The 24,333-nt window shown below is 42.9% G+C and overlaps 1 protein-coding gene across 1 annotated transcript in view; it reads left to right on the top strand.

The window, feature by feature from the left end:
• Positions 1-16,498, top strand: part of PSMD14 (proteasome 26S subunit, non-ATPase 14) — a 70,916-nt gene extending 54,418 nt beyond the window's left edge. The window contains exons 8-12 of the mRNA XM_015429639.1: positions 733-840; positions 4,514-4,588; positions 8,201-8,326; positions 9,241-9,303; positions 15,557-16,498. Coding sequence (XP_015285125.1) covers positions 733-840; positions 4,514-4,588; positions 8,201-8,326; positions 9,241-9,303; positions 15,557-15,655 — 471 coding nt within the window. The 3' untranslated portion in view covers positions 15,656-16,498. The remainder of the gene's footprint in view (positions 1-732; positions 841-4,513; positions 4,589-8,200; positions 8,327-9,240; positions 9,304-15,556) is intronic.
• The last annotated feature ends 7,835 nt before the right edge of the window (positions 16,499-24,333 follow it).

Raw genomic sequence — 24,333 nt, 5'->3', positions numbered from 1 at the left:
CCGTCATTTGTGGAGTCTTATAGAAGCAAACAAAAATAAGTAATAAACTTCTGAAAGTTGCCTACCACATACTTTCTGCTATAAGTTGACCTTGATCCCCCCCCCTTCTCTTTTCCCCCTCTGTTTTACTCCTGGCCGTGACACTGACAAGGTGGTCATAATCCATCCGACAGTTTATAACCTCTTTCCTACTTGCAGGGAGTAAAAAGCATCTGACTAGAAGGGAATACATGGGACAAGTTCCTTGCTGACTATAATTTTGTTGTCATTTCAAGTATTCCAGTGGTATAATTGATGTGACAGGACTGGGCTTTAAACATAGTCCCTTAGCTTGTGCTCACTTTCAGTTTTAGTCTCTCTGTCATTCAATTTGACTAGGTAAGATGTAGGTGACAAATATATACATGTCTCTAAAGTTACATAGCGTGTGTGTATATATGTATATAGAGAAAGAGATATAGTTAGCTCCTGAAATATATAAAGCTTAAATGTATTTTCCCTTCCTTGAAACATACGGTAATTGGTGTCACCTTACAATATAAGATAGAATTGGTGGGCTGCTGGCAAAGTCAGCAGGAGGCTGTCTCTTTTTTATTAATATTATAATTAAATAATTTTCTGGAAAAAGGCCAAAACTCAGATGTGAGTTGATCGTGACTTGTCCACTGTTAACTTGGCGCAGTCGCTTGCGTCTTCTACAAAGAATTGACTTTTGGCGTCCTGTTTTTACAGGTTGTTATCGATGCCTTCAGATTGATCAATGCTAATATGATGGTCTTGGGACATGAACCAAGACAAACAACTTCAAATCTGGGTCACTTAAACAAACCATCTATCCAGGTAAAATTCATTGTTTGATATTGCTGTGTTCACCTTGAAATGTGCGTGATTCTTGTGGCTCAAAACATAATCGCTGATCATTTTGTGCCCATTCCTTTCCTATATGTATTTAAAATGGAAAGAAGTTAAAACACCACATTTTAGGTTTATGAAATACTAAATATTGCTATGAAGATTCAGCTGCATTTCATTCGGAACAAAAATGTACATAATGGGTTTATTCTCTGTGTTACCATTGCTATGTCTTTTTGGTGCAGTTGTGTGTTATTCAAGAGATCATATGCAGGTTAGTTTTGCGCTACTCATGTCTTTCTCAGTGGTTGCTCAATAGCTTTTCTCACTGTCTCTTGGTCTTAGTTTTTCTTATGAATAACAAAGACCATAACATAAGAGCAGTCACACCATAGTGTTAAACAGAGTTAGAGCATTACCGTAAAACCCGGAAACATGTGATTAGAGCCAGTTTGGTGTAGTGGTTAAGTGCGAGGACTCTAAACTGGGAGAACCGGGTTTGATTCCCCACTCCTCCACTTGCAGGTGCTGGATGACCTTGGGCAAGTCATAGTTCTGTTAGAGCTGTTCTTGAAAGAGCAGTTCTCAAAAGAGCTCTCTCAGCCCCACCTATTCACAGGGAGGGGGTCTGTTGTGGGGAAGGGAAAGGAGTTTGTAAGCCGCTCTGAGACTCCGAGTGAAGGGCAGGGTATAAATCCAATCTCCTCCTCCTCCTGCTACTACTATTTCTACTACTACTAACAGGCTAGTAGTTTTTTCATGTCCCAGAGTTTACTCAAAATGAAATTAGGAGCATTTCTTGGACTTGTGCACCTCTTCCTGTGCCTCTAGCCAGTGCAAGTAGAAAGCAGTGAATGAACTGGTAGATCTCGTTCATCTCCGAGTCCACTGCTTATCTCCTACTCATAAGGAAAGGATCTCTCTCGCAGTCTTGAACTATTGCCATCTTGGAACCCAAAGGATTTCTGAAGAGGCTCATAGGTGTATATTTCTGACAATACAGTTTATTTTAGTGGAACTTCCAAACAAGTATGGTTTAGGATAGTAGCCAATTCGAAACATATTTCCTTTTAAAAAATGCCTGCTATATAATGCAGTCTTGCATATTTCTCTCCCCCCTCCCCCCCCGTCACCTCTAAATAAGTCAGTAAAACTCACAAACTGAAAGCAGGGAAACTGATAACAGGAGATCAGGGCTGTTAAGTTTGCACCAGCCTTTAGAGAACATGAACCTCAATCTTTTTACTTTTATATGTGCTTAAATTTATATTTTGATGTACTTTCTGGAAAGATAAGAGAATTGGATCAGTACAGTGTACTCCCAAATAAATCTTGCCAAAAGATGGCATTTGGCTTTCAGTTCTCTGCGATACAGGTTGGGGGTGGGGACTTTCTGTGTAGAAAGCATCTTGTTTCTTCAACAAGCGTTCCCTCATGAATGATTAACTTCTTTGCCATTGCCATTCTCGTGTGCTGATGATAATACTGCCAAAAAAATTATTATTTTTCTTTAAAATGCATTTTAAAAGGCCCAGATAGTTGCAACCACAAAGCCTAATTATTTCTCTGAAGATTAATTACAAGAGCACTAATAGCAACATACGCTGTAAACACTGCCCTTGCCTTTGAAAACAGCGTAGCCCCACCGTCAAGCTGGAACCAGAGACTCCAGCTCTCATTCTCACCTTGGAGACTTCCGATCTAGTCATAGTTAAACCCCTCTGACATCAAAAACATGGATAGACCAGTTGATTATTTCATCACAGATTCTCTGTCTAACAATAGCTTCACAAGAGATCTCAATGCACATGGCAGAATTCTTGGTTTAATAGGGCAGAAGGATTGTGCTCTTTATATGAGTTGGCGCAAACGGCAAAGTGTAATGAGTATGAAAGAGCCCACTAATGTTTTTTTGATTGGATGCAGGCAAGCCTGTGCTTGTATCTTTCCAGAGAATACATTACTGGGCTTTTTTAGGTAGTATGTAATGACCTCTTGTGTAAACCCCCACAGTGTCCTCCTGCTTCATTATCTTTTTTTCCCTTTAGAAAGTTAAGTTATATATTGGTCTCCAAACAGCCATTAGAAGCGTAGCCCACTTCTACCGGCTGTGGTTGTGTTGCTGATTCTAAGCCAGTACTGAACCTGCTGTGTATTTCCCGGCTTCTTTTCACTCACTTCGGCTTAATGCGTAGCAGTCCTTACAAAATGGAGGGCGGGATTCAAAGAAGTGGTGCACTCGCGTTAGGGGCAATGGCCCCCTCAACATGATAGTTGATGGAAGCAGCTCCCACTGCTGGAGTGAAAGTGCTTTTTGGCTTCAAAGGCAACCGGTCTTCTCAGCCAGCAAGGAACTGCTAGAATGCAAAAGGGTGTGGGGGGGGGGGGAGCAGTCATCAGATACCATCATACTCCCATTTGCGAGTGTGGTTCTCCTTTCTTTGGATCCTGGCCAGAAGTAGTTGCACAAATGTATTTAACGTTCATTTCTTTTAAAATGCATATGACAGGTACTATAACAAGAATTTAACTATTGTAGAAAGAACATAATCGAGTCTCATCATGTTGTACTGTATGATTCCCCCCCCCCCTTGGCATGATTGCTCAAAAATTTAAAATCTGGGCTGCCGGCTGTAGCAAGAATCAGTCCTGTCCTGTACTAAGTTCCTAATTTGACTTTTTGTCTGTTTCACACTTCTGTTGCATCTGTAGGAAATGCATATTGTGTTTGGTGAAGTTGCAGGAACACAGCAAGATTTGCATGCATAAAGACACCTGTGCATCCTCCTTTCCTGGTGGCTTATGACACAAAACAACTGAACCACCAGTTATACTCCCCCAACCTAATAAAATGTCTGCAACCTACCCTCCGTTAAAAGCCCTGGTGAATACAACAGATTTCCTGTACCTCCTCAGAGTTTGAGAGGACGGTGTTCCCCTCCCTTCCTCAAGGGGCCCTTTCCGTCAAGTGGGAGCAACAACAGAGGCAGCACAGGTCCTCATCAGTGCCAGGGAGGCCACTTTTATTTAAACATTTGTACCCCACCTTTCCTCTAGGCTCAAGGCGGCTTTAATAACAAACAGCCCAAAGGTGGCATTCTGAAGCTCACAGGGACATACACAGAGAGACTTTAATCTTTCACGTAGGAGAAGATACCACCTGTTAATATATACTAGGGTTTGCCAGATGCACAGTGCTCAAGTATATCCTGAGGTCCTGACTTATACTCTAGCCACATCCGTACCCCTGTCTCCGTAAGCTGCTGTTCCCGTAGCCTCTGTGCTTCAGGACAATCATGCCGTCCCTCCTTCCCTGGCTGTTCTAAGGATTACTGTGATGATGCATGTTGCTTTGAACCTTTCTGAACAGAAGGGGAGATTTTCAGTGTCACGATTGCAAAGGGCAAGCTTGAAGAAAAGATGTATGGTTCCATAAGGAATGAATCTCTTTGAATGCATGAAATGAACGTTGTAAGAGCTAAGCGTCCTGCATAACTGTTTCATCAGGGAGAGAAGTTCATGAACAAAAACTGGTGGTAGAAATCAGATGTGGTGCTGGCGAAGACAGTCTGGATCTCATGAACTCCAGCATTTCCAGAGTTCTGCCTCATTCTGGATATGCTCAAGGGTATTTTATTTATCTTTTTTATGTGTTTTCTAGGCTTTAATTCATGGTCTGAATAGACATTACTATTCCATCACTATCAACTACAGAAAGAACGAGCTAGAACAGAAGGCAAGTTCATTTTTTCCCCTATGGTATTTTCAATTATTTGCTTTGGAGTGTATTAAAAAAAGTCATTGCAGATTATTTAAACTGACTAGAGGCATGCAGCTGTTCTGTGATCTGAATTTTAATTTCTGATCTCTTCCATTGTCATTGTCTATCTCATTTTTCCCCCTCCTGCTCCTGTATATCATATAGCACATGTATTGCCGCACCACGTGAACCTCAATCTGTACTCTTGTAGGAAACTGCATTTTCTCCAGAAGGCATCTGCATGCATAACAAGGGAATGCTAAATAAGTTGTTGGTGGAAATCAGTCTGTCTTAATTAGATGGTTTATGAGCATTTTTGTTTAAATCACGACAAAAAGTGGGCATTCTGTTTTTTAAAGCCACATCTTTTTGCAAGCTTGTCTTCCGTTTCTGCAATGAACCTGTTAATTTTCTTGCATTTGTTAATTTTTAAAAAGGCTTGTGCCTTACTTTCTTGCTTGGTCCCAAATACCTTACAATATTTAAATAAACGTTGTAAAACTAGACTATGTAGAAAATGCTCCAGAGCGATTCAGCTTTACTTGAGCGTTTGCATGCAAGTCAACATGCTGGTCGAATCGCCAGAAAACATGTCTTCTTGTAAAAGGCCTGTTGAGGAAGGTAGGCTTTTCTGGGTGCCATAAATCCTTGCATGGTGGAACACTTGTTGGATTGGCCCAGGGCATGTATGCCCTAACATCAAGACCATCACTGAAACAACCTTCATGCCAAAAGCTCACAGCTGTAAAGTCTAAGGATGTAATGCACCACTCTTAATGGGCTGCAAAGGGAAGTCATTTTGGGGTGCATGCATAGCTGTGCTTTAGAGAGCTTTAAAGGTCAGAAGCCGTACTTTGTATGGTATTCAACTCATGCAGCTGCTGCAGTATAGGTTGTAAATATGCTTCTGCCTCTCAGTACCCATGGGTATGAGGAGGCAAGCTGAGGGATCAGCTACATATTCCAAAGAATCTTCCAGGACTGTCCAAATGTGTGGTGGAGTTGTTAGAGAGTTGACCTAGGGCTGGAGAGATTCAGGTTCAAATTTCCACTCAGCTGCAAAGTTCACTGAGTAATCTTGAGCCAGCATCTCTCCCCCCCCACTTGCCTGGGAGCTGATTTGAAGACAAAATGGAGGAGGGGAGAACATCTGAGCTCTTTGGAGGAATCATAGGATACATCAGCGGTCATAAAATGTGTTTCCTCAAAGTCATGAAGGCATGCATAATAAAATAAGGTGACAGTCTGGGTCGTGTGTTTTCCTTGGTTTTTCATGAAGCAGTTTTTCAAAAACACATTTTTAAAACCTTCAGAACTGTCACACAAGTTCAGTGCAAAGTACGTTCATTGGGTTCCATTAGAACTTTAATGGTGTGGTCTCTCTTCTCTTTAGATAACAACAAGAATTTCACTGTAGGACTGCATACCCATTATCACCCAAGTGCAGCATCAGTATATCTAATTCTCAACCTGGCCCCCATCTATTGATACGGAAATCCGGAGACTAAAGCCGTGGGCAGACAAGACAGATCTTTCTACAAACCTGAGAAAAGCTCCAGTTTGCAGAAAAATCTGGAACACAATAACGATGATAATGATGATGATGATGATACTTTGAGTGGTTAAAAAAAGAAAGAGCGTCTTTTTGTGGGGGGGGGGGGGGGGGGGGGATGCCCTCTAGCCATTGTGGATGTTTTTAGGTAACCATAATAATATTGCTGGCCTTCAAACCTTGGTTTCTGCCAGTAAAAGGAAGGGTGGGAAGGCCCTTTGCAGTGCTGTTTTAGCCTCTGAGTTGACCTCTGCTCTGCTCCCTTTTGACCTGGAGGGGAAGGCTCACCAGGCCTGGGCCCAGCAACCACCCTTGGGCAGCTAGCTACCATGCAACATGGGTAAATCACCCAGGTATGGCAATAGCTAAAACTTGATGCCACAAAACGTATGTGGGCCTGGTGGTATAAAGTAGACAAGAGGAGAATAATGTGAGCTGTTTTGGGTGCCCATTGGAGAAGGAAGGTGGGATATCAATGCAGTAAGTAAATAATAAATTTGAAGACTGTTGGTGGGGCAAATAAAAGAAAGTTTGTTGGTAAGCAGAAGGGAGAGACAGAAGCAGGGGAAAGGGAAGGGATATGGCAGACTGCCAGATGGAGAGAAGGATGAAATCATACAGGGAAGGGATACGGGATAAACTGAAGTGACCCCCAAAAGGCCTTCTGGGTCCATACTTCGTTCCTTTCTAATTTACAAAGTCTACTAACCTCTCCCCAGTGCACCAGATCACTAGGATATGATGTTCAGAACAAACTACCTGGTTTGTGGATCTTTGGCATTGTGGATGCCTCTGTACAGATGTCCTGCTGTGCTTGGTGTCCTTGGAATTGCATGGAAATTAACAAAAGGCAGTATTCGGTCAACTGTCGATATGTCTGTCATTTTACTGAAGGTGATGAACCCAGACAGAATCCAGCCTTTCTCACTCAGAGCCAATTCCTTTGAGCTTGCAAGACTCAAAAGTGTTAAATTCTTTTGCTGCTTTGAAAACCCCCTAACAAACCCATGATATGCACAGGCAGACAGATTTGAGAACATGTTATTGGTGTGTTTGTATAGGGGCTGTGTTTAGTACATCAGTATCTGCAAGGCATCGAGAAATGTCGACTCAGAGCTGTCCCTTCTCGTGTCAACTCCTGCACTAAGTTTTTATTTCCCCCTCTTTTTGCACAGCTTCTAGAGTCTGGACCTTAAATTTTTTCCCCCTCAGGTTAATTCCATCTTCATTCATTGCACTGCAAGCATTTTTGCTAAGGTGATAACAGTAATTGCTGAGTGTGACAAGGAAAAGATTTTTTGATTCAAGGATGTTTCCATTAACGTGTATAGCCTTCACCCAGTGTGCTGGCATCCTTTCAGTGTGATGTCCATTTCCCCACGCCCGTGACTTTGTTCTCATGACTGAGAATGGGACCTCAGCAATTCTGACACCAATTATGTGTTGGAAGCTGATGGTCTGGCTGAAGGCCTTGAAACCGCATGATCACAAACAATTTTTAGCACTTAATCAAGGTCTTTCAGAATCTCCCTGTGAGGGTAGCCTCCAGTTTCTCTATTACTTTATATCCCAAACAATTTCTGTCGCATCAGATCATCGCCAAGGATATGGGTACTCATGAGCAAGGTAACAAGTCAATCTGTGCAACAGGGAAAAATTCATCTAGTGGAGGCCCATGTCATTCAGACTTGACAACAATGTTCTGAATGCCTTCCCATCACCAGAAACTTTCCGATCTCTTGGCAATGATCATTACAAGTACCAGCAGACACCAGATGTCTGCAGGATTATTCTTCTGTCCTTCCAGTGTCTTTTGCAGTTTAGATCCTGTTGCAGAACTGAAATTGATTTAAACGTTTCAACTACCATGATACCTGCACTTAATCATAGCAAATCCTCCCCAACTTTAACTGCCTGAGTGTGCATCTGTAATTCATCCATGTGAACCATCTTGAGTGTCTGCTGAAATCTGATACACTTTTTAAAAAACTGTGTTGTGACTGGGTCAGGGGTTTTTGTTTTTGTTTTTTTTGCAGATGTTGCTGAATTTGCATAAGAAGAGTTGGATGGAAGGGTTAACTCTCCAAGACTACAGTGAACACTGCAAACTTAATGAAACAGTAGTGAAGGAAATGCTGGAATTAGCAAAGAATTATAACAAGGTACCACTGTAAGCCTATATTGCATTAGGACCACAGGAGTTGGTGTCATTCAACCAGTGAGAGTTCCTAGGGCTGAGGTATTGGTCAGCCAGTCAGCACACTTTCTGGCTTGTGTTCTGAGGTTATCTGTTAGCTAGGTGACATCAGGCAATGGCAGTTGTGTGCGCTTCTGCTCTTTGAAAGAGCAGGAAGCTGATTCCCAAAGCGGAGAATCCTCACCTTTGTTTTCATTTTAGCCAAACATCATAGAAAAGACTCAACCTCGGTCCTTACAAAGACACCTGGAGTATTCCCCTAGGCCCCCCCCCCCCCCCAAGTCTTGGAAATGGTAATATAAGAAATAAGCACACTCAGGGCACTTACAATACCAGTGGGAATGTGCTGTGGAGTAACAATCATGGTTTTCCTGCTGCCAGATGGGAAGAATGCAGTATTCCCTCAACAGAAGCATTGGCTGGAATGAGACTGAATCCCACACAGATAACTAAAGAGCATGGATCTTTACTGTTACCAATGTTCCCTCTAAGCTGAGTTAGTGTGAGTTAGCTCACATTTTTCTAGCCTCCAGCTCACACATTTTTGTCTCAGCTCAGGAAGGAGGGCTCCAGAGCAAACTAATTGATGCAGTAGCCAAATCGCTGGCTCACAACTTTAATGCCAGGAGCTCACAAAGCAGAATTTTTCCTCACAAGACTCCACAGCTTAGAGGGAACATTGGTCAGGATTACCCTGATGAACATGACCTGATACTGTTGTACTTCCTGAAACCAGCATAGTTTAGCTTCCTTTTTCCATTGGGAGTGTAATTCTTTAAAGGATGCTGTAGCTTTATGTTCATTTTTAAGAAAATAGTGGTTTTGGCTCTGGAATTAATAAGATCTCATGTGTTAACCTTTCCCGCATTTCCTTCGCAGGCTGTAGAGGAAGAAGATAAAATGACACCTGAACAGCTGGCAATAAAAAATGTTGGCAAGCAGGTGAGGTGTAATGAATTATACTGACGTGAAATAACATGATTTGTATATTTTTGTTTAGTCACATGCTGGTAGAGCCCCCCCCTTCCTTTAACTCCTTACAAAGAGTTCACTTATTTCTACTGGAGCAAATTATTGCAAGTCTCTGACTTGAGGTAGTCTCAATAACAGACAGAAGAACTGCTACCATTCGTTACCTGCCATGGGTTTTATTATGGTACCTTTTGTATCTAAATAAACCATCTGGCATATTAGGCTTTGAAAGGAATCTGTATTATTTCTGTTATTGGGCTGAACATCCCCCAAAAGAATACGCTCACATATTTCTGTAGCCAGCAGTTGTTGAACCGATTACCAGTGCACGTGTGGCCCTTAAGCGACTTGGTGTTCCTTTGCATTGGAAAACAATTAGCTTCATGATTGCAATAGCGAAGGTGTGTTTTTTATGCATACTGTCGTGTGAGAATAAAATGGAAGAGAGGAGAATGATGTAAGTCACTTTGGGTCCCCATTGGGAGAAAGGTGTGGTATATATGAATTAAATAAATAAGACCTGTGCCTTGATCCAGAGACGTGTGTACCTTCAGTGTTCTCCAGGAGCTTTGAACTCTTTATGTGACTAGCAACCCACACACACACACACACTTGAAAACTGAGAGGAGACTCAGTGGTGATCTATTTAGGGGATATGAGTTTCCCCTCCATGGGGATGGGGGGAAATCTGTCATTGCCAAAGTCAATCTAAACTCTGTTGTACTGTTTTATTGGATGTCCCATGCTGTTGATTTTATTTGACATGCACAGTGTAATCCACCTTGAGTCTTAATGAGAAAGGTGGGCTATAAATAATGTCAGTAAATAAATAAAATGGTGTCTGTAAGGATCAAACGTGCTGAATACTCTAAAGCAGCAGTTCCCCAACTTTTTTGAAGTGGGACCCACTTGTAAATTTACTGTACTTTTGAGGACCCACTCTTCTTCCCAATGTAACACACAGGAACATCAGTTAATAATGAACAGATCTATTTTTTTCCTGCATAGTATTTACAGATATATGGTATAATGCAGGGGTCCCCAGTTTCTTTGAGACTGCAGGCACCTTTGAAATTTTGAGAGGGGCAAGGGGCCTCTCAAAATGGCCACTGTAGGAGATGGAGCCAAACTTAAAATGGCCGCTGCAGAAGGTGGAGAAAAACACAAAACACTTCTCATTTTGCAAAATATTTTTTTTTTAAATTTATATCCCACCCTCCCTATCAGAGCAGGCGCAGGGCAGCTTACATAAAATTTATTAGGCAAAGGAGCAGAAACGTATAAAATCTCTCCTTATATATAATTGTATTTTGGTCATGGACTCTCCTGAACATTCCAACATGTCTCCCAAATCAGTTGGCTCCCTGGTGTGTCACTCAGAAGCAGTCCCTATCCTCTGGCTGCGTTGCTTGAGTCTCGCCTCCAACATTCTAAACAGTTTGCTGTTCCTCTCCCCCCCCCCATAGCCAGTCAGAACACAGAGGTCATTTGCATATGCAGCCTCATTGGCCTTTGCCTCGGAACACAGAGGTCATTTGCATATGCGGCCTCATTGGCCTTTGCCTCTAACATTCTAAAGTTTGCTGTTGCTGTTCTGAGGTAAAATATGTTCTGAGGTAAAATACATTTTCCCTTAGTGCCTGTTGGGGGAAACCATTGTTGCCAATCTCCTGGTGAGGGCTGAAGATCATTCAGAATTACAACTGCTTTCCAGATGGCAGAGATCAGTTCCCCTGGAAAAAATGGTGGACTCTGTGTCCTTATATCCTGCTGAGACGGCCCCTGTATGACAGCCAATGTGACATAGCAGTCAGGGCTTCAGAGCATGGTAGAGGCTGCAGGTGGGGGGGTGGAAAGCTGAAGAGTGAGGGAGAAATAAAGGTAGGTTGATGATTGGCTGGGAAGGAGATAGGTTTGCCAACTCCAGGTGGGAAATTCCTGTAGATTTGAGGGATGGAGCCTGGAGAGGGGGAGGTTTGAGGAAGGGTGGGACCTCAGACAGGTACAATGCCATAGACTCCACCCTCCAAACCAGCCACTCCCTCCCGGGGAACCATTTTTGCCAATCTCCAGGTGGGGGCTGGAGATCACTCAGAATTACAACTGCTTTCCAGGAGGGAGGGAGGAGGAGATGGAAAGCTGAAGTCAGAGGGGCAGATAAAGGTCAGTTGATGGTTGGCTGGGAAGGAGATAGGGTTGCAAACTCCAGGTTGGAGAATTCCTAGAGATTTGAGGGGTGGAGCCTGGAGGGGGTGGGGTTTGAGGAGGGGTGGGACCTCAGACAGGTACAATGCCATAGATTCCACCCTCCAAACCAGCCATTCCCTCCTGGGGAACCATTGCTGCCAATCTCCAGGTGAGGGCTGGAGATCACTAAAAATTAAACCTTCAGGTAGCAGAGAGCAGTTCCTCCAGAGAAAATGGTGGACTCAGTGTCATTGTACCCTGCTGAGGTCACCACAGCAAATTGACAGGCCGGGGCACCCGCCCAGAACCCCTTTCTAGGGCTTGTTGTATTTATTTCCACAATGGACCTTATTCCTAGTATAACTATAAACATAAACATATAAAAACATTACATCACGTTCTAATACAGATCGTATAACAGTGGCGAGGTGTTAGTAGCATCCACATAGAGTACAGTCGGCTGGTATTCCAGTCTTGGCTGTACCAGTGGTGCACAGGCTGTCGGTGATGATGTTAGTATTGGGGCCGGGCCTTGATTTGTTGGATGCGGCTCGCTAATTGAAAGCCTGGTGGAAGAGCTCCATCTTACAGGCCCTGCGGAACTGTAAAAGGTCCCGCAGGGCCCTGAGGGTGAAGGAAGGAAGGCAGGCAGGCCTGAGGGGAATAGGAAGAAGAAAAAGAAGAGATTGGATTTATACCCCACCCTTCACTACCGAAAGGTGTCTCAGAGCAGCTTACAAACTCCTTTCCCTTCCCTTCCCCTCCCCACAACAGACACCCTGTGAGGTAGGTGGGGCTGAGAGAGCTCTTGACAGAAACTGCTCTTTTTTCAAGAACAGCTGTGCCAGAGTTATGGCTTGCCCAAGGTCATCCAGCCAGGTGCAAGTGGAGGAGTGGGGAATCAAACCCAGTTCTCCCAGATTAGAGTCTGCACACTTAACCACTACACCAAACATGCTCAGAGAAGAAGAGACTGGGGAATAAGACGAGAGCCTGAAAGAACCACAATCTTGGGTCCTTACCAGTCCTGCTGATCCTCCAGTGGCTGTGGCTGCTATTGCAGCCATGGAAAACTTTTTCACTTGAATGAGGGCAGCCAATAAGAAGCCGTGTCTTACAGTGGCCCTGCCCACGTTCTGAAAAGCTCTGCAGATGTCAGACGTACTGACGGGCACCACATTGGGGGATCCTGGTGTGGTGTTACCAAACGCCATATTTTATGGCCATTATGCTGAAGAAGAGGAGATTGGATGTCTTGGAGTCTCAGAGTGGCTTACAAACTCCTTTCCCTTCCTCTCCCCACAACAGACACCCTGTGAGGTAGGTGGGGCTAAGAGAGCTCTGAGAGAACTGTCCTTGAGAGAACAGTTCTGACAGGACTATGGCTTGCCCAAAGTCATCCAGCAGCTGCAAGTGGAGGAGTGGGGAATCAAACCTGGTTCTCCCAGATTAGAGCCCGCACACTTAACTACTACACCAAAAATAGACCCAAGTCTAACATGGAGCCTTCCAGAGCAGCATGCTCAGTTCACCTTGTTCCGCCTTCTCCCTCCTGGCCCACACCTGTAGGAAAGTTAACGACCCACATTTGGGTCCTCACACCCAGGGCTTGAGAAATGTTTCACTGATTTATTTCCAGATACGCTTTAGGCTCTGAATGCCAGTCTGGTGGTGAAATAAATTAATCTAAAGTACAGTGAGTTTCACTGTGGGTATTTTTAAATTGTTTTTTTCTCTTGGAAGAAAGGGGCAATATTTATTTAGTGTCCAGTGTTGTAGTACCCAATCAAATACTGTAAGGAAACCCTCCTTCCCGTTGGAATACCTGATATGCCTGGTACAAGCCATAAATTTAATGGCAGCAAATGAAGTTGAATGCAAGACATTTTCCTTAGTCGAAGAATCCTTTCTACTTCTCATTTTGCCGAGCCTTTTGAAATGCATTGGGTTTTTCCTGGGGGAAGCAGGAGGTCATACAGTTCAAGCACTGGGAAGTAGGAGGAGGCTTTGGGGGAGGGCCCATAGATCAGTGACAGAGTATCTGCTTGCCTGCAGTAGGTCCCAGGTTCAGTCCTCAGCCTCTCCACTTAAAGGTTCAGTAACAGGTGATGTGAAAGACCAATACCCAAGTGGCCGAAGAGCCACTGCGAGTCAGCATCGGCATTTCTGGCCTTAATAGGCAAAGGGTCATACTCAGTATGAGGCAGCTTCACGTGTTTCATATGTGTTCAGAAAAGGACTGGAAAGAACAACCTTAGGGTAAGGAGCTTAGGTTTCCTTGCCAGGTGCATGCTAGAAAGCAAAACTACAGCTAGCAAAATGGAATCTTCATTGAGAACCATAAAACTCCTTGACTGAACCATGTTGCAAGCCAGAAGTATGCAGATATAAATGTAATTCCGTAGGAAAACGTGAATTTGTATTTTGCTTGCAAGTTAGAAAGTTTCTAAAAAGAGCATTTTTAGTTTTCTCTCAGGGTGTTTTCCCCCTGTATCTCACTGTTGTTCCTATCTGTATTTTATGGTTTGTTTTCATTTATTTAATTGGAAAGCGCTTTTGTTTTGAGTGAGGATATCTTAAAATAACATGGGATGAAGTCCCAGTTCCATTGGAAGCAAATGGCAAAGCTCCCATTGATTTCAATGGAGCCCAGATTTTATTAATGAACTTGGTAAATGAATAAGAAGAAAGAGGCACTGTTATAATGGATGCTTCTTGAAGTTGACAATTCATTTGTGATGCAAGCTCTTATATATATAAATGTATACAGTATTGTTTATTAGGCAGGTATTACATTTATACAGTATTGTTTATTAGGCAGGTACTTCTTTTATAGGTTTTCTGTTACACATAAGGGACAAGCTACACATGACAAATGAAAAGCAGTTTTGGAGGCTGCAGTCAAAAATGGTGAGGATGGGGTCCTCTCATTTCCTTTGTAGGTGAAAAAGCAGCTGCTGTGTAGAGAAGGTTTTTGAGGTTTAAATAACTCTTCACGCCCATCCCTTCACTCTTCCAAATTCCAGTTGAAGTCTGTTTTTTAAGGATTGTGCAGCTGTGTATCTCGTGTAGTGTTTGTCCTCCAATTATGAGGTCTATGGTAAACAGGGCATAGAAGTTAGTTTGAGCTTAGGCTGCTGGAAAACTAATACACATTCCACCCAGGTATTGAGTAAGCAGCTTGGACCCGTGCTGAACCCTGCTAGTCCAGACTCAGGATCAGAATCAGCAGCATAGTCTAAAACTGCAATTGAGGAGCAAAAGTAATGCAAAGTCTGGTATCTAGTATTACCAGTACCTGTTATTTAAATGCTAGTACCATAAAGTGGGGGGGAGGGGCGCAGTTAGTGTTGTGCATTTGATTTCAAAGAATGGGGTGGACCAGTGTGATCAGGATCCAGGCAGGCTGTTCTCACTGGCCCTAATCCAGAACCTTGTGTGCATTCCAAGTTGGAGGTTCCCAGACCTCTTGGTCAAAGCAGATCTTTCCAAGCACTCAGATTCCTTTCTGCACACTGAGCTGCCCAAGCGTCTGAAAGCCAGCAGAGAGGGATGGAGTGTGTGCCCATCCAAACACCCCACTGGCCACAAAACAGATCTTGGGCCAGTCACACACACTCAGCCGCTAACCTACCTCACGAGGTTATCATAAGGATAAAAGGGAGGAGAGGAGAGCAGTGTAAGCTGCTCTTGGATGCCCCACTGGCGAGGAAGGCAGGTATGAATGCTGTTTATAAAATGCCCACCTAACCTGGGGGGCAAGTGTGTGCAAAGTAATGTTTCAGGAACTTCAAAATACAGCACTCTCGTGTATCAGTAACTGAGACACCATATAAACACTGTGCTGGCTCCATCAGTAACAACAAGCATTTTATGAGAAACTACAGCTAACATAACAGCGATTGGGGTTGTAATGGCTTAATAGCAGCCTCTGTTCAGTTGTCAGTGAGAAACTCAGAAGAGCCAGTTGCTGGTGTGACACGGAAAATGGGGATGTGATAGTTCCTATAAATAACGTTCTGTGTTTATATTTTAGGACCCAAAACGTCATTTAGAAGAACATGTGGATGTGCTGATGACTTCCAACATCGTCCAGTGTTTAGCAGCTATGCTGGATACTGTTGTGTTTAAATAACGACTCTTCTGCTCATCAACGCTGTTTTCTTTCCGTAATCATCCATTGTTTCAAGCACTGAGACTGAGATAAATTCGGATGTCAAAGACATCTGGCATCATTTGCAGTCTAAGAGCAGCACTGTAACACCTTTTCATCTTTGTTGTGCAATTACTTTGGGGTTTTTTTTAAATGGCTGTGTCTTCACAGATTCCAACACAGTTCAAGAGCACCAAGTTGGGAAAGTGCGTGTTAATGTTTTCATTTGATGTTTGAGGGAAAATCAGCAGTAAATATATATATTGAAGACTGCTACATACATGATTTTTAAAAAAAATCTGTAACCCATTTAGTGTTCTGGTGGTTTTGTTCATAAATCAAGAGAAAAGGTATATGCTGGTGCTGCTGTACAGAATTCATGCATGAGAACTTGGTGCTTCACAGATGAAACCTGGCAACCTGTGACATAGATGTGATTTTGCAACCAAAAAACACCCTTCTTAGAAAGCAGCTTGGTTTTTGTCCCATGGCGAATGCAGTCCGATTGGCATAGGAAGAAAAGAGCGCAATCCAGTAGTCTGGGTGCATTATCGTCATTACAGATCTTTCCCAAGTTCTTCTTTCTAGAATGGTCCATGTGTGTCCTGGGGCAACACTAAGAGGAAGGAAACAAAACTATCCTCTCCTCCCTCTTCCACTGATGGACTGTTACACCCAGGCCATGTAAAGCACTTTGCAGTGCTGATTGGTTTGCTTCTGTGCTCTTTGGGATTAGAGTCGTCATAACAGTTCTGATTTCCATCCTTTTTAGGATCATAGAATCATAGAATGTTAGAGTTGGAAGGGACCTTGCAGGTCATCTAGTCCAACCCCCTGCACTCTGCAGGAGCATAGCTGAAAGATAGCCCTACATACCTACAACATACCCGAAAGATGGTTGTCCAGCCTCCGCTTGAAAACATCCAGCAAAGGAGCATCCACCACCTCCCGAGGCAGACTGTTCCACTGCTCAACCACTCTTACAATTAGGTAACGACTCCCTTGTAATTTCCATCCATTAGATCTAAAGTCTTGCAATCCGGAGCAAGAGAGACTAGATCTGCTCCATCTTCTACATGACAGCCCTTCAAATACTTGAAGACTGCAATCATGTCCCTTCTAAGTCTTCTCTTTCCCAGGCTAAACATACCCAACTCTTTCAGCCTTTCCTCATAAGACTTGGATTCCAACCCTCTCACCATCCTGGTTGCCCTCTTCTGGACACATCCTTCCTAAAGTGTGGTGCCCAAAACTGGACACAGTACTCCAGGTGAGGCCTGACCATAGCAGAATGGAGCGGATTTTTAGATTTTAACCCCTGCTTAGGACAGCTCATCTTAATGGGAAGTAACCATATAAGTCTCTATAAGAGGAAAACAAGCAACAGTATTGAAAATACCTTGAATTTTCCATGGCCTTTTGATGAACAACCTCTCTAGGATTGGGAATCCAGAAACAGTTGGAAGTGCTATTAAGTGTTTTGAAAAAGAGATACAACTAATTTGACTGATTTTAAATAATGGTTGTTCCACTGCGTGTGAACCAGGAGGATACATTTATGGGATGACTGAAGAGGAAGCTTTGTCTTTGAACATAGTACCTCAAACCCTAGAATGAGGCAGAGGAAATTGATCTTAGTTAAAATGCTTGTGAGAACCCAGGAAAATGAATCAAGAAAGAGGCTGCAGTGTCCAGTGATGGCGTTCTGTGCTCTAATAAGAGGTTTTATATATTTCAGACAGTTCACACACGGAATTCAGTATTTTGAGAAGCTCTTTGTTCACTGTTTTTTCACCTCAGTCTTTGAAAAGGGTAGAATACAATATCTTAAGTTTTTACAAAAAGCTGCCATATAAGACACAGATTTAATTCTCCCATGTTTTATGAACAAAGCACAAATGTGGAGACATCGGGTAACAAGCATGTCACTGTATACGTTATTCTATGTTAGAGATGTAAAGTTTCCAGACATTTGGAAGTGAATTGTATCTCAGTCAATATACACTTGTATGCCTTGTTGGGTAACAGATTTATTGCATCGTTAGACTAGTGCCATCTGCGAGCTTTCCTTGTGTTAGTTCCCACTCCAGTCCTGTTGTCAGGTGCGGAGGGGCATGAACTTCCAGGTCTTCACGCTCCCATTTCAGTTTGGACAGAGAGTGAGCACAAAGTAAATGGATGCTAGAACTTTTAACAAAATCAGTGCTGCTGGAAATGAAAAGTTTGTGTCATTTTTCCTACAGAAAGGATGGGAACATTATATCCAATGCGGCTGAACATGATCTAGCCAATAGTAATACATACTAGACAGAGACGATTACAATTTCCCAACAAATAGCCACATTTTGGGAATACCTGAACCCATGTGGCAGACCAGATGTGGTTAATCTTCAATTGCATGGGCTTCTGTCTCCTCACCAGTTCTATGCAAACTGGTTTTCAGTAAACTCCTTTTAGAAGCACTTGACCCAAACAGATTTTCACTTCAAGCAATGCTGCCCCATTCCATATGGCAAACTGCTCTGAAAAGGCCCCTAACTTTCAGAAGTAGATTGCTCAGTGTGCTGGTAATCACAAGTCCCTATCCTGAAAGTGGTGTTTGTATAAATGCTGCCCTATTCCTGGAAGGTATACAAGAAAATATAAACATTTTAGAAAAATTAAAACTTGCTGCTTTCATTCGCCCATTTGAGTAGGGAAATACAATGAAAAGCAGGACTGTCTCATTGTGTTTTTAGCACACCTCTTGTCTTCCATGCTACTACCCTGTAACATGGTGTTTGTGGTTGCAAGGGGGATGTTTCATGTGAAACGCAGGCGGCTTTTCACCCATCCTTGCCTTAGAAGAGTCTGCAAACAAAGAGCAAGGATGACTGGACAAGTTTCCAACAATCTCAGCAAATCTGTATTGCATGGGCTTTAAGTTCTTCCTTTTCAATGCCTCCATTAGAGGTTCTAACACTTTACTGTATATTAAAAAGATCTACTCATTAATCTACCTCTAAGGACTCTGATGGGCACAATAAGACCAAAGCTAGAGATACATTAATTGGCAAGCAGATGCTAACGAAAATTTGTTTAATAGCGTTAACAGTTGGCTACGTTATCACGAATGTTCCTTAGGCCTGACCTCCATTGTGTATTTTTCGTTGGCAGAATGCGTTTCTCTTCACTACACTCTTCTTGTTCTGCCAAAGACTGTGTGTATATTGGATAATATAGATGTGAGGGAAAGCATAAAAGTAAACACGAAAGAAAAATAGATGGTTTCTTTGAATACTTTGCTCTGTGCCAAATTGTGTCCTTGAAATTTTTGGAGCTGCCATTAATTCATTGGAGGTATGACTTTGCTGGGAGGAGAATGACTTAAACCCTGGGAAAGAATCATATGGACTCTGCTATTACATCAGTAATTCAATCCTAAGCAGAGTTACCACTTCTATTGAAGTGTTAAGATTCTTCAAAGGGTGTAATTCTGCCTAGGAACTGTGTGCCATTCTAAGCAGAGTTACACCGTTCTAAACCAATTGACTTCACCGGACTTTGAAGGGAGTAACTGTTTAAGATAGCATTGTTAATGTTACATGTGGAATGGCCTTCATACCAGATCAGTGTCTTCTCCATCCTCAGTATGACTGGTAAAAGCTCTTTAAGGCCTTGTGGTGGTGGAAAATGCCTTCGAGTCACAGCCAGTTTACAGTTACCATATAGGATTTTCAAGGCAAGAGATAAAACAGTGATTTGTCATTGCCTGCCTCTGTGTAGCAACCCTGGACTTCCTTGTTGGTTATCCATTCAAAGGCTAACCAGGCCTGAACCTGCCTAGATTCTGAGATCTGATGAATGCCTCATACAAAGGTCTTTTCCAGACCTGCCGCATCAGGTCACTGGACCAAAGGCACCAGGGTCGTTTTGGGGAAACCAGAAATGTAGGCAGGGAGGGGCTGTGTCTCAGGAAGAGCGTGTGCTTTGCATGCAGAAAGTCCCAGGTTCGATCCTCGGCATCTCCAGTTAAAAGGACCAGCAGTAGCCGATGTGCAGGATCTCTACCTGAGACCTTGGAGAGCCACTGCCAGTCCGAGTTGACAATACTGACCTTGATAGGACCAGTGGTCTGACTTGATACGAAGCAGCTTCATGCATGTGACCAAAGCAGGGACAGGGGCTTTATTTTGAAGCCTAGCTTTAGGATTGCTTTCAACTGAGCCAGTACACATTGCTACTTTTGTTATAAGTACCAAGGCCAAGTGGCAATTCTGTCTAGGAACAAACAGTTCTTAAAGTATTGTAAACTCCACCCATGCAGACAGGATAGGGGAACAAGCTGAATATTACCAAGTAGTAAGTGGGTAATTTTCAAGACTAGATTCCTGTACTGTGGAATCACCTCTGTATATTTCCTCTAAATCCCACTTGTTTTTTAAAATACACTTGTTTTTTAAAATATTTAATGCTATGTATTTTTGTTAATGGACAGGATATTTTAACAGTATCAAGCAGAGAATACTTCAGTTAATTTTTTTTGCTATCAAGCTTTAGGCCATTTGAAAAACAACATTTTAAAAATCACGTCATTAAAAAGACAGACGTGCTAAATTTGCAAGCGTTTATAGCCATCTCGCAGCAGCAGGTTGTCTGTATAAAATTGTTTCTTCCACTGTGGAGTCGAACTACAATACCATTTAATTAGAAATAATCCATACATTGTTGTAGCCACAGAAATGTATCTTGAATAAGCTTTACGTGAGGCAGTTCATGCTAAGGGAACTCTCAGGTAAACTACTTGTGTTTCTAACAACGCTTGTGAAATATCTTGCCTGACAAATGGGGCTCAGCGGATCATCACTTAGCTTCTGCAGGGGTAATAACATGAGAACAGCTCTTGAGGGCTAGACCGAAGGCCCGTTGACTCCATCCTGTCTTTGTCATGGTCAGCCCAGGGAGAACACAACTCCAAACCAACAATACACCTCTCAGTGTTCTCTGCTTCAGTGGGAAAGCGCTTACACTCTGATCTCTCTCACTGCGCAACAGGGGCCTTCATTGGTTGGATTGTGCTCAAAGATTTTTCTCTAAAAAGTATTCAGATCTGAGTGGTACTTTTCCATGTGTTTTGGTAGGCAGTATCTCTCTTATTCTGTAAAAAAAAAATTTAAAAAAACATTTCACAGACTTTGGGTACAATAGAGATTGAGTACTTCTAAATCCCACTGAAATCCACAGCACAGGGACCAATCCTTAGGAACAAGGGAAGCAAGGGCTGTCCCATTGAACTCAGTGGGCTTGCTTTCAGGAAACTAGCATTGTATCAAGGTGTTGTCATGTAACCACTATTTTCCACTTCATTCTAAGTATATGCTGAGTTCAACGGTAAAGTTCTCGGTAAGTGTACACAGAATTGCAATCACACTTATTTCAGTGGTATGTCTGATGTTCACTATCCTGTGTTCCTTAACACTTAACCATTGCTGTGTGAGAGGGATGACTTCTGCTTGGAGAGATTTCACTTCTGCCTCATTTAAAAGACTGTCTGGTTCAGTGTAAGGCGAGAAACCTTACTGAGTATAATGGTTAAAGAAGGCAGGCAATGTTATGGGATGGAATGTTTTGTTTAAATTAGAAAATTTCTTTTTAATCCCATGGGATTAAATTTTTTTTCTAATTTACCATCATATTCCCCATTACTACATATGGGTATGAAAGTTGGACAAGGAAGAAAGTGGGCTGAACTCTCCCTAGAAACTAAAATGACTAAACTGAGCCTATCGTACTTTGGTCACATCACAAGAAGCTGATTCGCTGGAAAAGAAAAGATGATAATGCCGAAGGCAGCAGGAAAACGAAGATGCTGAGGGATCAGGAGACCCAAGTCCTGTGAGGAAAGGTTGAAGGAGTTTGAGTACCACAGTGGGGTACCGCAGGGATCAGTACTTGGTCCACTGCTTTTTAACTTGTTCATTAATGATTTGGAGATGGGAGTAAGGAGTGAAGTGGCTAAATTTGCGGATGATACAAAGTTGTTCAGGGTGGTGAAAACCAGTGAGGATTGTGAGGCACTCCAAAGGGATCTGTCAAGGATGGGCGAGTGGGCGTCAACATGGCAAATGGGGTTCAATGTGGCCAAGTGCAAGGTGATGCACATTGGAGCAAAAAATCCTAAATATAAATACACATTGATGGGGTCTGAACTGGCAGCGACTGATCAAGAGAGAGATCTTGGAGATCTCACTGAATATGGAGATCTCACGTGGATAACTCACTGAAAATGTCGAGACAGTGTGTGACTGCAATAAAGAAGGCCAATGCTATGCTGGGGATTATTAGGAAGGGTATTGAAAACAGATCAGCCAATATCATAATGCCCCTATATAAATCAATGGTGAGACCTCATTTGGAATACTGTGTGCAGTTCTGGGCACCACACCTTAAAAAGGATATTATAGCTTTGGAAAAAGTGCAGAAAAGGGCAACTCGAATGATAAAAGGGTTGGAACACTTTCCCTATGAGGAAAGGTTAAAGCGCTTAGGGCTCTTTAGCTTGGAGAAAAGACGACTGAGGGGTGACATGATCGAGGTTTATAAGATTATGCATGGAGGACGTCCTTCTTCACCCAAAGAGTGATTAACACTTGGAATTCACTGCCACAGGAAGTGGTGGGTGCTACAAGCATGGATGGCTTCAAAAGGGAATTAGATAAGCATATGGAGCAGAGGTCCATCAGTGGCTATTAGCCACAAGGTATAGCTAGGGGCTCTGGGGCAAGTGATGCTCTGTCTTCTTGGTGCTTGGGGGGGTCAACAGTGGGAGGGCTTCTAATGTCCTGGCCCCACTGCTGGACCTCCTGATGGCACTGGTATTTCTGGCCACTGTGTGACACAGAGTGTTGGACTGGATGGGCCTTTGGCCTGATCCAACATTGGCGTCTCTTATGTTCTTATGATAGGTTAAGCCTGGAGAGGAGACGCCTGAGAGGTGATATGATAACCATATTCAAGTACTTGAAGGGCTTATAGAAGATGGTATGGAGTTGATTTCTGTTGCCCCAGAAGGTCAGACCAGAATCAGTGGGTTGAAATTAAATCAAAAGTGTTTTCAGCTAAACATTATGCAGAACTTCCTGACGGAGCGGTTCCTCAGTGGCTTCCTCGGAGGTGGTGGGCTCTCTCTCTTTGGAGGATTTTAAGTAGAGGCTAGATGGTCATTTGGCAGCAATGCTTATCATGTGAATTTAGGTAGATCACGAGAGGGAGGGCAGGAAGGGTTGCATCAGTGCTTAGTTCTTGTGGCCCTTTTCTTACCTGCACAGGGAAATGCTGATCGCCACTTTTGGGAACAGGAAGCAATTTTTCTCTAGGCCACTTTGACCAGGGATCATGGAGGGTTTTTTTTTTGTCATCTTCTGGGCATGAAACAGGTTACTGGGGATGTGTGGGGGGGTGAATTTGTGGCATTTGTGGATTTCCTGCACTGTGCAGGGGGTTGAACTAGATAACCCTGGAGGTCCCTGTGACGAATTCATCTCCAAAACCAGGATACTTAGTGCATCAGAAACAGAGAGCTGGGAGATTAGGGGTTAATGCCTCACTGTAAAGTGCAGTTTAATTGACAGGCTGCTGCCTTCGTGCACACACACCCCCCCCATAGGTCAGCACCAGCTAAGGAGAGTCTTAAGAAGTCTTGTCAAAGAGAGTCCTCCTTTGGACTTTGGCTTGGCAGTTGCCAGTCAGGAGTGTGGTTGTGTCAGTCTGAGGGAAATGGACAAGTCACTTGAGAAGTGAAGGGACACAACTCTTTGCCCTTACTGTGTACTAACACATTTGAGGAAAAGTTAAAAAATCAGAACCAAAAGTCTAAGAGTCAGCCTTAGTTGAATTGTGTTTATTCACAGTCTCCAGAACTGGGGTTTAGGTTTGACAGAAGGGACTGGACAGGATGCTGGAAACTGCCAGTCTAGCCAAACAGAAAAGGATTATCACTCCTAGAAAGAGGAGGATGTTTCTTACCCAGTTATTCAGAGGGTTCAACTCAGAAGGGACCCCTGGTTTGTGTGAAAAGGGAAATGGTCTTAGACTCCTCAAGAGTGAAAACGGAAAAGTTACAATCCCACAAGGGAAGTGTTCAAATACAGAAAGAAAGTACTAACTTACAGGAAACTAAAATAGTTTTATGAAACTTTATTAAGACATATTGTTGCTGAAAGAAATCCCCAAGACAAACAAACCTCTCACAGTTAAGAAGTGAGTCTCTAAGAATATAAACTTCAATCATACTCTCTTGCATATTCAAAATATTATGATTTATATAAACAACCAAATTTACCTCAACTTCTTGTCCCCTGCCCTATTTCTAACTCAACTGTGCCTGTTCAATAAAATCAGCCTTTTTGTTTTCACTTTACTTTCTGTCAAGTGCCATTTCCAAAGGGTTTTATGAAAGGACTCCTGCTGAGTTACAATAAACCTCTGGCCTGGGCAAAGGCCAAATAACTTCTCTATCACAGGGTGGGACATGGAGAAAGTTATAATTCTATAATAGAAACACACTATTAAGGGGCTGCTCAGTCAGAGTGGGCAACAGTGTTTTGGCGGGAAAATCTGCCTCACAGAGAAGAAGAAATGGGTCTGTCATAGCCCCTTCCAATTCTATGATTCTAAGCAGA

Source organism: Gekko japonicus, unplaced genomic scaffold (assembly GCF_001447785.1).
Source record: "Gekko japonicus isolate JY-2015 unplaced genomic scaffold, Gekko_japonicus_V1.1 scaffold590, whole genome shotgun sequence".
Lineage (NCBI taxonomy): Eukaryota > Metazoa > Chordata > Lepidosauria > Squamata > Gekkonidae > Gekko > Gekko japonicus.
The sequence above is the reverse complement of the archived record's forward strand: the minus strand, read 5'-3'. Positions and strand labels throughout refer to the sequence as shown.